Genomic DNA, 18,152 nt, shown 5'->3' with positions numbered 1-18,152 from the left:
CACGAGCTTTTATTTTCTCAGCTTTTGTATACGGACGTAATTCAGAGATGAGAGTTACGTTTACCTTTTCCATTTAGTCTACTCAAACCATATATAAATTTTATAAATTATAGAATTGTTATGACATGGCTCACTGACCTTTTCAATAGGATTTTGAAAACGAAGAAGATGCCAAATGAGTGGCGAACGAGCACTTTGGTGCCTATCTACAAGAATAAGGGCGACGTACAAAATTGCATGAACTATAGGGGTATTAAGCTAATGAGTCATACAATGAAGCTCTGGGAGAGAGTCATTGAGCATAGATTGAGGCAAGAGACACGGGTTTCGGACAACCAATTCGGGTTCATGCCAGGGCGCTCAACCATGGAGGCAATCTATCTCTTACGAAGATTGATGGAAAGATATAGAGATGGGAAAAAGGATTTACACATGGTCTTTATAGATTTGGAAAAAGCGTATGATAGGGTCCCAAGAGACATTCTTTGGAGGATTTTAGAGAAGAAAGGAGTACGAGTAGCATATATCCAAGCTATAAAGGATATGTATGAAGGAGCAAAGACTGCCGTAAGAACTCATGAAGGACAAACCGAAAGCTTTCCCATAACTGTAGGATTACATCAAGGCTCATCCTTAAGTCCTTACCTTTTTGCGTTGGTAATGGATGAGTTAACAGGACATATTCAAGATGATATTCCTTGGTGTATGCTTTTCGCAGACGATATAGTGTTGATAGATGAAACTCAGGAAGGGGTAAATGCAAAGCTTAACCTTTGGAGAGAAGTGTTGGAATCTAAAGGTCTTCGCCTAAGCCGATCAAAGACAGAATATATGGAGTGCAAGTTCAGTGCAAATTGAGGCCAAAACGAGTTAGGGGTGAGGATCGGAGATCAAGAAATACCAAAGAGCGACCGTTTTCGTTACCTAGGATCTATCTTGCAAAAGAACGGAGAATTAGATGGAGATCTCAACCATAGAATACAAGCTGGATGGATGAAGTGGAAGAGTGCATCCGGCGTGTTGTGTGACCGTCGTATGCCACTGAAGCTCAAGGGAAAATTTTATAGGACGGCAATAAGGCCGGCGATGCTGTATGGCACAGAATGTTGGGCGGTGAAACATCAACACGTACACAAAATGGGTGTAGTGGAGATGAGGATGCTTCGTTGGATGTGTGGGCACACGAGAAAGGATAAGATTAGGAATGAGGATATCCGGGGTAAAGTAAGAGTAGCCGAAATTGAAGGAAAGATGAGAGAAAATCGGTTACGGTGGTTTGGACATGTGCAAAGAAGGCCTACTGACGCTCCGATTAGAAGATGCGACTATGGGGCAGAGGTTCAGGGCCGAAGGGGTAGAGGAAGACCTAGGAAAACTTTGGAAGAGACTCTAAGAAAAGACTTAGAGTACTTGGATCTAACGAAGGACATGACACAGGATCGAGCACAATGGCGTTCTAAGATTCATATAGCCGATCCCACTCAGTGACTTGGATTTTCCAAGTCTCCAACCAAGAAGTTTTCCTCACTCGGGAAATTAAGGGAACACTACCCCAACCTACATGCTCCACTCAGAAAGCTTCAACATACAAGCTTCAACAAAAGAAAATTCAAAGAACTTAGCGAAGAAAGCTTTGGTGTATTTAACACAATACGTTGAAATGAAGGAAAGCTTATTTATTGATATCCCCGATAAGCTACAAATATGTACATATACATGAGTCAAAATAAACACACAAGAGGGAGCCTTCACAAAGGTTGCTTAGGAGAAGTCTCAGCAGTCGGTAGAGCCCCAGAAAGAGAAGGCACCGGAGGGGGATCATTTGGAGCCTCAGTACTGGACAGAACCCTAGAAGGAGGAGGCATCAGAGGTTGATCATTTGGAGCTTCATTACGCGGTACAGCCCCAGAAGACGAAGGCAATAAATGCCTTTGGAACAAACCCACAAATCTCTGATGATTAAGTAAAACCTGACCATCAGTTTCCTTCATCTGGTCAAGCTTCCTCTTCATGTTTGTAGCATAGTCATGTGCGAGCCGGTGCAACTGTTTATTCTCATGCTTGAGCCCTCTAATCTCCTGTTTGAGACTCATCACTTCAGCCGCCAATGATTCAACTTGGCGGGTTCGAGCAAATAGGCGTTGGGCCATATTAGACACAGAACCTGCACACTGAACACTGAGAGCCAGCGAATCCTTAACAGCTAACTCATCAGACCGTTTGGAAAGTAGTCTGTTATCTTTGGGAGTGAGAAGGTTCCTGGCCACCACCGCAGCGGTCATATCATTCTTCATCACGGAATCCCCAACGGTAAGAGGACCAGTTGGGGAGACGAAGGATGGGCGCCATATGTTGTCTGGAGAAGGCGGGGCTGCCTCTTCAACAAGGTTCAAGTCAAAACGACGGTCGGAGGGGCCAGACATTTTCAAAGGTGTTGAAGAGAGAAGAGGTCGGACAAATCAAGATCTTAGAAGTGCAAGAATGAAGCTTCTACTGGTGGAGATTCAAGTGTGCTTTGGAACTTAATGCCAGCCCCTATAAAAATCTGCACTCGACGGAGCTTCAGAAATCAAAGAGGCGCCTGCTCAGAAATCGAAGAGGCGTTTGCTTTCTCAAAAGTTGGGCTGCTTAGAGATCACGAGGGTTGATCTCAGAAATCGAAGAGCCGTTTGCTTTCTCAAAAGTTGGGCTGCTCAAAGACCACGAAGGCCGATCTCAGAAATCGAAGAGGCGCTCGCTTTCTCAAAAGCTGGGCTCCCTAGAGACCACGAGGGCCGATCTCAGAAATCGAAGAGGCACCTACTTTTCCAGCCTTGTCAGCACCTGTCACACGCACACTCAGCTTTGCGGAAATTATGGGCATTCTGTCAAAGACTTCTGGGGAAGTAGAAAACACATGAATCTTACTGTTCAATCACCCATTTCCCACACGCAACAATAGCTCATGGGCACCACAGATAACTTTGCCAAAGTTCTCTGCCAAAGTTGAGCACGTGAAGCTTGCAACTCCCACTACATCGCTCTGACCAAGAAGGGTAAAAGAATAGCAAAGAAACAGCACTAACAAAGTTTAGACCCATAAATTTTGAAGGTCTAGCTACCATATTATTACCCACAAGGGTAAAGGAACAGTACCACTGCTGGATAATTGGAAAGTCCATGTATGTCAACCTCTGTGCTTCGTGGCAAGGTAGACTAGCAAACATGCCCAACCTTTACTCACATTCGAGAAAACACTCCCAATAAGATTGCTTGCTCCAAAATCGAAGAGGCACCGTCCTCCGAATCTAAAGAGTCAGACTCCCAACATGACTACTTTCTTAAAAATCGAAGAGAGGGTAAATGAACAGTACCATTGCTGGATAATTGGAAAGTCCCTGTGTGTCAACCTCTGTGCTTCGTGGTAAGGTAGACTAGCAAACATGCCCAACCTTTACTCACATTCGAGAAAACACTCCCAACAAGATTGCTTGCTCCAAAATCGAAGAGGCACCGCCCTCCGAATCTCGAGAGCCACTCTCCCAACATGATTACTTTCTCAAAAATCGAAGAGACACTGCTCCCCGAATCTCGAGAGCCAGACCCCCAGCATGATTGCTTTCTCAAAAATCGGTGAGGCACCGTTCTCCGAATCAATCGAAGAGGCGCTCGCTTTCTCAAAAGCTGGGCTGCTCAGAGACCACGAGGGCCGATCTCAGAAATCGAAGAGGCACCTACTTTTCTAGTTCAATCACCCACTTCCCACACGCAACAATAACTCATGGGTACCACAGATCACTTTGCCAAAGTTCTCTGCCAAAGTTGAGCACGTGAAGCTTGCAGCTCCCACTACATCGCTCTGACCAAGAAAGGTAAAAGAATAGCAAAGAAACAGCACTAACAAAGTTTAGACACATAAATTTTGAAGGTCTAGCTACCATATTATTACCCACAAGGGTAAAGGAACAGTACCACTGCTGGATAATTGGAAAGTCCCTGTGTGTCAACCTCTGTGCTTCGTGGCAAGGTAGACTAGCAAACATGCCCAACCTTTACTCACATTCGAGAAAATAGTCCCAACAAGATTGCTTGCTCCAAAATCGAAGAGGCACCGTCCTCCGAATCTCGAAAGCCAGACTCCCAACATGACTAATTTCTCAAAATCGAAGAGAGGGTAAAGGAACAGTACCATTGCTGGATAATTGGAAAGTCCCTGTGTGTCAACCTTTGTGCTTCGTGGCAAGGTAGACTAGCAAACATGTCCAACCTTTACTCACATTCGAGACAACACTCCCAACAAGATTGCTTGCTCCAAAATCGAAGAGGCACCGCCCTCCGAATCTCGAGAGCCAGACTCCCAACATGAATACTTCCTCAAAAATCGAAGAGACACTGCTCTCCGAATCTCGAGAGTCAGACCCCCAGCATGATTGCTTTCTCAAAAATCGAAGAGGCATCGTTCTCCGAATCTCGAGAGCCAGATACCACAGACCACTTTTTCAAAGTGCTCTGACAGAGTTAAAACATGTGAAACTGGCAGCTCCCACTACCGTGCTATGACCAAGCAGGGTAAAGGAATAGCATTACTATTTGTTGTTAGGGAGACTCCTATATATGTCGACCTCCATCCCCAATGGACAGGCAGACCTGCAAAAATGCTCAACCCTTCATCATATCTGAGAGGGCACTCCCAACAAAGCCTTTCGAAATATTCAGCTTTCTTTCCCCCCGATAATACCTCTGCAAACAAGCTATACTAGAGCAAGAATATCTCATATCATCAGGGTTAAAAGCAAGAGTATCCCATATCATGCTTTTTCCCTGTTTTTTCTTTTGGCCTTGTTTTTACCTGCAAGACAAGGAGAAAGAGAGCAATCAGTCAGCACTTGGAATCAAGCTTCCAGCCAGGAAGCGTAACAGCACACGTGCCGATACATCCATTACTCTGTCAAAAGCAAAAGTATCTCATATCAAAAGGGTGGAACGTACTCTAGATTTGATGGACTTGTTTTGACCCTCAAATTCTTCAGTCGGCCTTATACTCTGGAGGAAACCAGAAAACCCTCCAGCTCAGTTCAAGAATAAGCCTGTGGAAAGTTACTTCTTCAAAAGCAAAAGTATCTCATATCATCTCTTCTCATTTTTCTTCTCTTTATCCTTCATGCTGCTGCAAGATGGGGAGAAGGTGAACAATTAGTCGGAGCTCTGATTGCTTACCTTGTCTGTCACCTCTTTCAGCAGACCCCCTAGCTCGGCGACTTGGGGGACTCCTACTACATGGTTTGTATCGCGCTTGACCAAGCCTGAAACTACAAGTAAGCTTCAAGTGAAATTGATACATTACCTTGTGCATCTCCACCAGTTAAAGATACCACCCCTGGATGGAGGAAGAGTACTTCCAGAGAAGATGACACATCTACCTATGAGACAGATAAGGCAAGTCAAGACGACACCACACTCCGATACTTAGAAGTTTCGTGATTACGAGATCATTCTCCCACAATATTTCCTAATGTCATTTGTACTAAATAATTCACTCGTACTCACTAAAGGAGAGCTTGAACCTATGTACTTGTGTAAACCCTTCACAATTAATGAGAACTCTTCTATTCCGTGGACGTAGCCAATCTGGGTGAACCACGTACATCTTGTGTTTGCTTTCCTATCTCTATCCATTTATATACTTATCCACACTAATGACCGGAGCAATCTAGCGAAGATCACAAAAAGCGACCATTTTCGTTACCTAGGATCTATCTTGCAAGAGAACGGAGAATTAGATGGAGATCTCAACCATAGAATACGAGCTGGATGGAAAGAGTGCATCCGGCGTGTTGTGTGACCGTCGTAGGCCATTGAAGCTCAAGGGAAAATTTTATAGGACGGCAATAAGGCCAGCGATGTTGTATGGCAGAGAATGTTGGGTGGTGAAGCATCAACACGTACACAAAATGGGTGTAGCGGAGATGAGGATGCTTCGTGGGATGTGTGGGCACACGAGAAAGGATAAGATTGGGAATGAGGATATCCGAGGTAAAGTAGGAGTAGCCGAAATTGTAGGAAAGATGAGAGAAAATCGGCTCTGGTGATTTGGACATGTGCAAAGAAGGCCGACTGACGCTCCGGTTCGAAGATGTGACTACGGGACAGAGGTTCAGGGCCGAAGGGGTAGAGGAAGACCTAGGAAAACTTTGGAAGAGACTCTAAGAAAAGACTTAGAGTACTTGGATCTAACGGAGGACATGACACAAAACCGAGCGCAATGGCGTTCTAGGATTCATATAGCCGACCCCACTTAGTGGGAAAAGGCTTTGTTGTTGTTGTTGTTGTTGTATAGAATTGTTATGATACAGATGTTAAAATAAATATTTAAATATGTAATAATTTCTTAGATATTAGTTGCATGAGAATATTATCTTACCTAAGTAATCTAGATAAATAAGGAGACATAAGCTTATTTATATCAAAATTTAATAACAATGTAAGAAAGAACAAACACAACTTTAACAAAACAATGTGACACAAAAAGACAGTATTGGTTAACAAAGATTAAATGACTGATGAAACTTTAAAAACATGTAGTTAGAATATCATAAAACACAACAACAACAACAATAATTAGAACAAAACGCATTGAAAGCAATAACAAAAACAATTCTTCAAAATAATAGGAAAGCAAATCGACTCTTTTTTTTCTTCAGAAAAAAGGGTTAAGATCTGAAACAACCAGAGATACCAATCAGAACCAAAGCCAAAAACAACATTAACTCTACTAATATCAGCATTTATTTCAAAGAGATACAATTATGGACCCAAAAAAATACTCAAACAGCAAACCAATTTGTTGAAACCATCATAAACACAGCAGACAATGAAATTGCTATACCACAATAAAATCTAGCTTATGATTTTTAGCACCTCAAATCCAATCGAACTAACATACAACAAAATAAACAGATAAAAATGTTTTGAAATTCTTTGATTAAAAAGAAACTTAACATCTTATGACAAATTTGCAGTCCATTACCTAATCAGGTAAAGTTTACCCTCACGTGGCAAGAAAGAGTGCGGAAGTCAAATTGGCCTCGCCTCTGTATAAACAAAACCTGCAAAACAAATCCAAAAATAGTACCAACTCAACTGATATAATTATCTTTGAAACAAATACAACTGTGGAAACAAAAATTAACCAAAAAAAATATTTAACTTTTTATAATTTCGAATCTAAGAAAACGAAACTTACAGTTTGAAACAAAACAAAACAAAAAAGTTGAAATACCTTACATTGATTCGATGTTGATTGAGGAAAGAAGAGGTGAGAACAACAGAAAGCAAGATTCAAAAGGAAGGATTGAAGGTGAAATTCGAAAGTGAGAAACGGAGAGCTTGGAAAACGATAAAAAAGCAGAAATGGGTATGGGAAATAAAACAAAAAGCAGGGTGTGTATAGAGTGAAAAGCAAACCTCACGATGACCAACACGTGGTATGTGAGAGGCCCCGTTAAATTTACTGTGTATCACATTTTTTAATATTTTTTCAGTTTTCCCACCAGCTATACATGAGTTTAAAAAATTAAGAAGGTATAAATTTTTATTGTTAGTTGTGCCACAAACCACGTGGCCCCGTTTTAATCACATTTTTTAAATATTTTTTTTGTTTTCCCAACAGCTATACATGGGTAAACTGGGAGAGCAGCAGTCAAACAACATAAGGAAACAAACAGAAAAATGTAGAAAGAGGATGAACGCGTGGCCCGGGAGGGCAAGGAAGTCATTTTACTGTAGAAAATATGGGAAAAAATTGGCTTAACAAACAAATTGAGGGGCATTTTGGTCAGCACATTGCCCTAGAACAGTAACCAGCCGTTTGGGTTTTAGTATATATGGGAAAAAATTGGCTTAACAAACAAATTGAGGGGCATTTTGGTCAGCACATTGCCCTAGAACAGTAACCAGCCGTTTGGGTTTTAGTATATATAGAATATAATATAATATAATTTGATCATAACTTTTGAAAGAAAAATCCAATTTTCATGGTCTTTATATGGCTGGAAAGAGGACAAAAATTGAAGTGCGGACAAAATGTTCAAATTCCTTCCCAGTTAATACAGTTTTACGCATACATAGACAACATGAACACTAAACAAAAACAGAACACAAAACACAGAGAACAAAATCCTCCCCCAAACTTGAATCAAACATTGTCCTCAATGTGTAAAACAAAGAAAACATAATGAATAACACAATGAAAGATAGGGTATGAAAACTTCCCGGGATTTTTCATTGGAGCATGCATAAGCAATGTTGAACTTGAGATGTCATGCCTTGTAACGTAATCCCCCCAAACTGGATCATTGCAGACCACCGTTCCTGAAATCATGAAGGAAATTAAAAACTAATGCCATAAATGAAACTACGAAAAACAAAAGAAAAATTTAGAAAACTTGGGTTGCCTCCCAAGAAGGGCTTCTTTATAGTCATGGGCTAGACTTTGCCAAAATTAAATCGAGGATGGCGGATCATTCAAATGAGGAACCACTCCATACATCTTCTTCGTTTTCCCTTTCTTCCACCTTGTAGTTTTGAAATTTGGTGTCGACATAAGACAATGATGCACTACTGGTCCTAAAGGCTCCCATGCTTGCCTCCACTTTGGTGCATGAATAGGGGACAAGTTTAGGGTTGCAATTATGTCCATGGCTGCCTCTCCTTCCATATTTAAATCTGGATACTCAATGCATGTCTTTAACAAATATGTAGACACATTCTCCAAGAAGTTGACATTGACAATGGGAGCAATAAGCTCGATGTGACTGCACTCTTCTACGTCGACTGGTAACTTTAGTGCTTCAAACATCTTGAATTCTATGGATTCTCCTTGAACTTGTAGCTTAAGTGTGCTTGCTTTGACATCAATTAAAGCTCCAGCGGTTGCAAGGAAATGACGACCAAATAAAATAGGAATGTTTTGGTCTTCCTTCATGTCAAGCACAAGGAAATTTGTTGGCAAGATGAATTGGTCTACTTTGATCAAAACGTCCTCAACAAGGCCCTTGGGATAAGTCACCGATCGGTCAGCCAATTGCAAAGAGACAGATGTTCTTTGTAGCTCTCCAATACCTAGCTGCTCATAAATAGAAAATGACATGAGATTAACACTGGAACCAAGGTCTAAGAAAGCTTTATTAAATTTAAAATTACCAATAACACATGGAATAGTGAAACTCCTTGGATCTTGTAATTTTGGAGGCATCTTCGTTATCAAAACCTTGCTGCAACAATTTGTAAGCTCAATCTTCTCATGGTCTATAAATTTCCTCTTGTTTGTGCAGAGACCCTTCAAAAATTTCGTGTACGATGGAATTTGCGCTATAACATTGAGTAATGGAATGTTGATTTAAACCTTTTTAAATTGCTTCAATATATCTAAAATATGCTTATCCTTTCTTTGCCTCTGAAATCTCTGCATGAAAGGCATATGAGGATCATAATTCTTCAACTTTTGGAGTAGGAGTGGGAGCAGCGAGTGGTGAAGAAGATAGATGTTTGGTTGGCATTCTCTTCTTGGTCATTCAGAGCAATTTCTTCTCTTCTATCATAAGGTTTACAACTCCTTAATGTTCTAATGGCATTAACTTGCTCCTTGCCTCGTGGATTAGCTTCGGGTTGACTTGGGAAATGCCTCGATTCTCTTTCACTCATTGTAGCAGCGATTTGACTGACTTGTGCTTCCAATTTATCGATGGCTTGACTATTTATTTGCAGCCCTTGTTGGAGAGCCTGCAAAACTTGAGAGGTGGTTTGTTGATATTGCGTATTAGCTTGAACCATCTGAGCAAAAGCTTCTTCCCAAGAAGGTTCTTGGTTTTTATAGGTGATGCTCCTTGTTGCCATGGCTTGGATCCTTGGTTAAAATTATTATTCCAAGCTAAATTAGGATGCTCTCTCCACCCTGGATTATAAGTATTTGAGAATAGGTCGTTTCTTCGACGGTTAAACGCGTTGACTTGATTAGCCTCCTCAACTTCTTAACAAGTACCACTTTGAGGACAAAGATGAGTAAGATAGGTCTAAGCAGCACAAATCCCACACGATTCTACATTCTTGGATAACATAGTCACCACATTATCTAATTTCCTTGATAGTGCAGAACTTACTTCATATGCAGAATTCCGAGTTAACTCTCTACTATCCCATTGAGATGAATTTGCGACAACATTCTCAATGATAATAGTAGCTTGCTCTTGTTCTTTACCAAACATATTTCCATAAGTTGCAGCATCCAATCTATGTCGGCATTCATCACTCAAGTGTTGGTAGAAGTATAAAATTAGTTGCCATGGTAAAAACTGATGGTGTGGACAATTAATTATCAAAGCTTTAAATCTCTGCCATGCTTGAAAAAATGGTTCTCCCTTGTTCTGCCTAAAGTGAAATATGTGATCCTTCAACCTCTGAGTTCTAGACTGAGTGTAAATCTTTTGAATGAACTTACTGGAAAGTTGAGTCCAAGAGGTAATTGATCTCGCTGGCAGAGTCTTGAACCAGGTTCTAGCATCACCCGTGAGAGAAGAAGGGAAAAGCTTTGGGTCAATGAACTCATCGGAGATGCCTTTAATATTTTGTGTCCCATAAATATCCAGAAAGTTATCTACATGTTCACTAGCATCTTGATTCTCATCACCAGAAAACTTGGGCAACATGTTAATAACATAATCTTTGATCTTATAGCATCAAGTTCAGGATAAACTATGCATGATTGTTGAGAAGAAAATTGCGACATAAAGAAATCTTGAATGGTTCGAGGCACACCACCATTATTGTCGTTTGCAGCCATATCTTCCTGTTCGCTCTTCTCCTTAGCCTTCTCTTCTCTTTATTCCTTGTGAATTTGCCTAAGCTTTTGTTCAATCTCTGGTTCGAATTCCATAAACGGAATGTCTAAGGAATGAGTATCGATCATTCACTTACAAGGAACCAAAGAAGGATTTCAGTAATATGCTTGCAAATGCGCTGCAGAAAAACTAATGATGATTAAACAGCGATTAATTTAAGTGAACACAAAGAAAACATAAACTAGAGAAGTCAAATTCCTAATACCTCACGGATTACACTATGTTTGTACCATACTTAGGGCCTCCGTATTTAGATCTCGTATAAATACTCGGGGGATTCAAATGTAATTATGTAATAAAGGAAGGGGCAAATATGTAATAAGTGAGGAGCCCTTATTCTATAAAATGACTCCTCACCCTCATAATAAGGGAGGCCAATTTCTTAGGCCATGGAAGGGCTCTCTCACCTTCAGAAGCTCTCTCCATCTCTCTCCCTCACAAACAGATAAATACATAATCAGTGTGAACGTAGCCCAAACATTAGGGTGAACCACGATACATCTTGTGTTATTTACATTTCTTGCAAATTCACGGGTTGATTTACTTTGTTCCAAGACCTCCGGTTTTGTGCATCAACATACTACAAACAAAAGACTTTAATTGGCTAAAGGAGAATGAAAAGACTCGAACAAACTAGTGAGAAAATGATGTTGATTAATGGTAGAAACAAAACTCCAACTGGAAAACTAGAAGACTCGGGGTGGTATAGGAGAATGAAAAGACAAAAGAAGGTATCCTACTAGAATATGATAACTGACCACTAATAGTCAAACAAGGAAAAGTCTAATTGACAATTCAATGATTTATGCAACCAGCAATTATATATACTAGCATTTGCCTACATACTTTGTGTGTATGAACACATGTTTTTAGAAAATGAGAAGGAGAGAGGGAGAGAAAGAGAGAGAGAACATGGGGGGGGGGTTTCGTTTTTGGTTTTTTATTTTTTATTTTAATTTCAAATATTAGAGAAATTTTAACATCACCTGTAGGTGAGGCTTCAATAAAAAACAATAAAATTTAGACCTGTGAAATTATATTATTGCCCATCATTTTTTTTTTGTGATAGAAGACTAAGTTATATTTTCACCCTCTTTTGGTTGACAAAGAGAGTTTCATTAATTAGTAGATATATATATATATATATATATATATATATATATATATAATATGAAAACAAAAAGAAGATAAAGAACATAAACAAAGGTAAAAATAAAAAAATAAAAAAATAAAAAGAAGATTAAAAAAATCAATTAAGTAAAGTGTAATCAACAAGCCGAGTTGGGATTAAGGGGCAATCCCCAGCAACGGCACAAAAAACTTGATGTGTATTTAAACTAATCTAAATAATAGATTAATTTAAACCAAATTAAACTCGCAAACGCACGAATCAATTGTAAAAATATATGCAAATACAAGGTCGATCCCACAGGGATTGCTTTTAATACCAATTCAACCAGCTGATTACACGAAACTTAACTCAACTAGGAAACAAATGATTGATTAATTGATTATGAAAAATAACTAAAACTCCAACTTATAATCAAACGAGGAATATGATTAAAGAAAACACACAACGAATAAAGGTTTACCGAATTAATATGATGAAAGCCTAAGGTCATGAATCCACCAATAACAATCCTATTCCCTTTTCTTCAAGCCGATTACTATCCAATTATCATGCCAATATTTAAGGTTGTTCTTTCTAAGAAATGAGATCTCAGTCAAAAATGTATTTTACCTCACTCTTTCGTCTATTCACTTTCTTCATCCCTCATTCTCTCCTCCTATATGTAAAAAAAATATCTTTTGAGCTACTTATTGTTGTATAAAAGTAGGAAGTCAAGAAGTGTTTTCTGCATTTCATTGAAGAATGGAAGCTCCATGAAGTACATTTGCCTTGTAGCGTTTCTTGCAATTCTCGCCAAATGTACTTCATTTAACTGATTTATGCCGAGAATTGGAAGCTGGTTGCGCATCAGCAACACAGGATGAAAATGTAGCAACTTTTGCTAATTGATGCAGCTAAGTAAAAAGGAAAGTTCTCGTGTGAGTTCCCAGAAACAAAACCGTGAAGGCGTTATCGGGGCCCAAAGCGAACAATATCGTACTATAATATAGTCGAGCCTAGGATGTGGTGGGGGCCCGGGTCGAGATGTGATAATTTGGTATTAGAGCCAATCCTTAGCCGGAAGTGTGCCAATGAGGACGTCGGGTCCCTAAGGGGGGTGAATTATAACATCTCACATTGCCCAGGAGAGTGGATCATCTATCCTCTATTTTAGAGATTCCAAAAGCCTTTAAAGCTTTTTATTTATTTATGGGAAAGTGTCCAGGAGCTTTGGAATTATTCTGAGAACAACTTGTTCTTTCCAGGAGCTTTGGAATTATTCTGAGAACAACTTGTTCTAGTCTAAAAGAATGGAAATGATCCTCGCCAGATCCTTTTTCTAGGGATCAGAGGATCCCGTGATCATAACCGTTTATTGTATATCGTTCAGTCAGTTTTTGTTAGGTACTATTTATATTTAATTTTAAATTAAAATGATTTTTTACCGCACGATGTACGATGAACGGTCATGATCACCGAATCCTCAGGAAAAGGATTTGGCAAGGATCATTTTCCTAAAAGAATTATGATTTTACGCAGGTAATAACTCTTTCTTTTAACAAAAAAAATTACTAAACACTCAACAATTTTATTTTACAGTTTTTTATTTTTATAAGACAACATAATTAGTTTTTTTTTATTTAAAAAAAAAGCATAGCAATACCAAATTAGCCTTAAAGAGGTGGGCTAAGCCTTACAATAAGTGAGTAATAATGTGGTTCAAATTTGATTTTCGTGAGATCAACTTAAGCCCTCTCACTTGTAAGATAAGATAAATACAACTAGACTGTAGTACTAAGTGATTTTGTGTCTACGACCCCTTAAACTACACTATTTTTCTAATGTGGTACAATCGAGTCCAATGTATATTAACAAATTCATCCGTTATCATATTAGCATTCTTCGTATATGTCAATCAAGTTGTTAACAAATAATAATTAATAAAAAAAATTTTAGCAGTAAAATCTTATGAACGATAATTGTTGAGTAAAAATAAACTGTAAAATAAATCATAGAAAAATATTTGAATAGAACCAGTTACCAAAGTCACAACTTGCCAAATTGTTCCCAAAATATCAAATCTGTCGAACGGTTTGCAAGAACTTGTCTGAGTGCTCCCAAAAACCACTCCAAGACAAAAAACCATACCATGGTCCCCCATTCATGCACCTCCCAAACCACCCCAATCCTCTACCGCCTCCCCTCAAAATGCACAAAACCCGCATCCCGACCGTCCATTCCCCATCATCCTCAATCCTCCCGCTAAATCAACGGTCAAAAACCCAATTACAAAATCCCGCGTCACACACGAATACTTCCCCCATGCAAGTTCCACGAGGTTTTCTCCCAGCCCGGCACGCAGAAAAACCCCAGAGACCCTGTTGGCGGTCTTCTTGTCGTTTTCTCCGCGTCAGCACCATAAACCGTGTGCCCACTACCCCCGGAAATCCGAGCTGACCCGCATCTCTCACCACTATATGATTCCCAACGGCTTCCATTTCTCTCTGCAACTATCCAACTCAAGTACTTGAATTCCACTCGGGTCAAAATTCGTGACACCATCGAAAACTCCGAAAATTCAAGATGTGTAGATCGACGGACTTCCACGGATTTCAGTCGCGGAGAGACCGATTGAAGATTCGGGAATTTTTTCTTCGGTTTTCGGGTTTGATTACCCGGGAACCGTTACCCGAATCGCTCACGCTTATGTATCTTCCACGGATCAACGAGAACGAGCTTGAAATCGACGGGTCGAAGATCCGACCCGACTCACCGGCATTTGTGACGCTTTACCGGGTCGTGAGCGCGAAGGTGAGGGAGGGGGAGGTGGTGTTCGGGTCCCGGGAACGGGTCGGGGCTGGCGACGGAATCCGGTTCGAGGTGTATCTGAGGGAGGAGAAGGTGCTGAAGGGAATTTTCAGGAAGGACGAGCGGCAAGAGTGGAAATTGGAGTGCAAGTGCGTGCTGGAGGGCGAGAGTGTCGCGGCGGAGGTCGCGGATGCTGAGGTCTGCGTGGCGGTGGAGGGACACGTGGCGATGAACGAGAGAGTGAAGATGGTGGTTAAAAAGACGAAAAAGCACCGGAAATGCGGGTTTAAGCGGCTGGAGGAGATTCCTGAGGAAGGAGCGGTGGATGATGAATATGATGAATATGATGAATCGGACGGCTGTTGTTGCAACTGTAGATCTGACGGTGGAGATTCGGAGATGGGGAGTGACGTGGAAGGTGACGATGAGGGGGAGTTGGAGATGGATATGGAAGGAGTGAGATGGGCCGTGGATGTGGGGATCTGGGTCGTGTGTTTGGGTGTGGGCTACTTTGTTTCTAAAGCCTCTTCCAAAAGCTTAAGACGCAGAAGATTAATCTAAGGCCCATTCAGTTTTTTTTTTTTTTTTTCCGTAATTTTCTAATACTAATTTTGGACAATTTGTTTTTATTTTTATTTTTTTGTCAATATATTTTATTAGATTTGACGTTAGATTAATCATCGACGGGGTTTGAATCACGTTGTTATACAAAAGTTCAACATCTTTCGACCACTGTGAGGGACATAAAGTTATGAGGTCCAGTTTTGAATGTAATTCTTTCACAACTTAATTACATTTTTACCCCTCAAGTTTCCACAAATTTATTTTCTCATTTTGCCAACTTTAATTTATTTTTGTCCATCAATTTTTTTTTTATGCACTAAATTCAAAAGCTAAAAACGCACACAAATAGCCGCCGGATTTAATCACAGATTTAATTTGTTTTGTGGGAAAAGTTAGTTGCACAACACCAATTAGTGTTTCATCGACTTTTAGAATATTCCAATACCAATTATCTCTGTTTTTTGCATCCATTGGGCTCCAATCATATACATACATACACTTACCTTTCACCCAAAAAGTCATATAGCCTTTTCCCCCAAAACTTTTTTTCGGTTCGGCAAAAGTGCTTTAAAAGCTTAAGTTGATGACCTTATCTTTGGCCATGACTAAAACTTGACTTTATGCTTTCTATCCTCTCTACTTACGTTCCACCACTAGAGAGATAATACATATGAAATGATTTGAAAGTTGTTTCATAGTATTTTATCTCAAAGTAGTGTTAAAAAGGGAATGTCAGCCTACCTTTCTTTTGGCGCCTTCTCTATCTTCTTTCACGTTTCCCACAGAGTTATATGATGATCAATCTCATTCATTTTTTATGCTCATCTTTCAAGAATCATTTCATGCTCAAAATATTTCAAAATTAAATTAGTCGTTTGATTTAAGTAACATTACTTGAGCTCGTTTTTCAACAGGTACATCACTTAATCTCCATTTGATTTACCTTGTCCTTGTGCCTAAAATATAACGTCTATAAAGATACCTATATACTATGAAATGTGAATGTTCACCAAGAAATTACGCAAAATCGGTATTTTGAGCGTAAAGATTCTTCGACCTATACAAATGGCCCTAATCTTCGCTTCACATTGAATTAAACCACATGCTCCAGCTTGTCTAGATCTACGTCAATTGATCCTTGTTACTATTGTGATTGTACACTAGCTAAGCTATGTAAGTATTTGCTTTGTAAAATTAAATTGTCATTTTAGCAATTGTTCAAATCTTCTTATAGGGTGGATGCAATTTATGACTATTTACATTTGTACTTGCAATCTTGAGTTTTGTGTTTTTCAGTATTTAAATATCGTTTTTATAAAAAAGAAACAATAATAAAGGGTTTTTTTTAGCCAAAATCGTCCCTGAGATTTGCATAACACATCACTTTGGTTCCTAAGATTTGAAATCAATAGAAGTGATCCTTGAGATTGTCCACCATCAATCATTTTGGTCATTCGTACAAAATTATGTTAAATAAGGATAAAAATGATAAATATACCCTCAATTTAATAAACAATAGGCCAAAATTGTAACATCCCACATCTCCCAGGAGAGTGGATCCTGTAAGCCTTATATGTATATTCTCATCTCTGCCTAGTACGAGACCTTTTGGGAGCTCACTGACTTCGAATTCCATCGGAACTCCGAAGTTAAGCGAGTTCACACGAGAGCAATTTTAGGATGGGTAACCTACTGGGAAGTTCTCGTGTGAGTTTCCAGAAACAAAACCATGAGGGCGTGGTCATGGCTCAAAGCAGACAATATCGTGCTACGGTGGAGTTGAGCCCGGGATGTGATGGGGGCTCGGGCCGGGATGTGATAATTTGGTATCAGAGTCAATCCCTGGTGAAAGTGTGCCGACGAGGACGTCAAGCCCCTAAGGGGGGCAGATTGTAACATCTCACATCGCTCAGGGGAATGGACTATGTAAGCCTTATATATATATATATATATATATATATATATATATATATATATATATATATATATTCTCATCTCTACCTAGCACGAGGCTTTTTGGGAGCTCACTGACTTCGGGTTCCATCGGAACTTCGAAGTTAAGCGAGTACGTACGAGAGCAATCCCATGATGGATGACCCATTGGAAAGTTCTCGTGTGAGTTCCCAGAAACAAAACCGTGAGGGCGTTGTCGGGGCCCAAAGCGGATAATATCGTGCTACGATAGAGTCGAGCCCAGGATGTGGTGGGGGCTCAGGGCGGGATGTGACAAAAATTATAGGTATTTTGGTCATTTTATTAGTTAACAAATATTTTTCACGAAATGATCAAAATGATTGATGGTGGACAATCTCATGAACCAATTCTATTGATTTCAAATCTCAGATACTAAAGTGAAGAGTTATGCAAATCACAAGAGACCATTTTAACTAAAAAACCTAATAAACGCACATTCTTATTTAATCATAAGCATAGGGGTGTGATATCCACACACCCTTCTAATTTTTGGTCGTCGAATCGGATGAATCAAAGAAAATCAACGGACATAAATTAACAAAGGGTGTGTAAGAAGTAAAATGAGATGTGTGGATAGCACACCCCTAAGCATATACTGTAATACCCTGAAAATTTAAATATATGAATTAGATATTCATAATTATGAATATGTGGAGAAAATCAAGAATAAATCAATTTATGGGTATGAAAAATTGAATTTAGAACTTTTAAGGTTTTGTTTCTGGAAATTATTATGAATTATGTTGTGAAATTTATCGTAAGTTGAAAAGACGAAAATGTCCCTGGTTGGCTAAACGTAATTATACGAGGATGTATTTTAT

The 18,152-nt window shown here is 39.5% G+C and overlaps 1 protein-coding gene and 1 pseudogene across 1 annotated transcript; both read left to right on the top strand.

The window, feature by feature from the left end:
* The first annotated feature begins 10,326 nt into the window (after positions 1 to 10,326).
* On the top strand, positions 10,327 to 10,433 carry LOC126601033 (small nucleolar RNA R71; annotated as a pseudogene).
* Positions 10,434 to 14,470: 4,037 nt separating this feature from the next.
* LOC126601015 (uncharacterized) lies at positions 14,471 to 15,613 on the top strand. Its single transcript, XM_050267732.1, has one exon. The coding sequence runs from the start codon at positions 14,569 to 14,571 to the stop codon at positions 15,352 to 15,354; it is 786 nt and encodes a 261-aa protein (XP_050123689.1). The 5' UTR covers positions 14,471 to 14,568; the 3' UTR covers positions 15,355 to 15,613.
* The last annotated feature ends 2,539 nt before the right edge of the window (positions 15,614 to 18,152 follow it).

This window comes from Malus sylvestris, chromosome 14, assembly GCF_916048215.2.
Source record: "Malus sylvestris chromosome 14, drMalSylv7.2, whole genome shotgun sequence".
Lineage (NCBI taxonomy): Eukaryota > Viridiplantae > Streptophyta > Magnoliopsida > Rosales > Rosaceae > Malus > Malus sylvestris.
The sequence above is the reverse complement of the archived record's forward strand: the minus strand, read 5'-3'. Positions and strand labels throughout refer to the sequence as shown.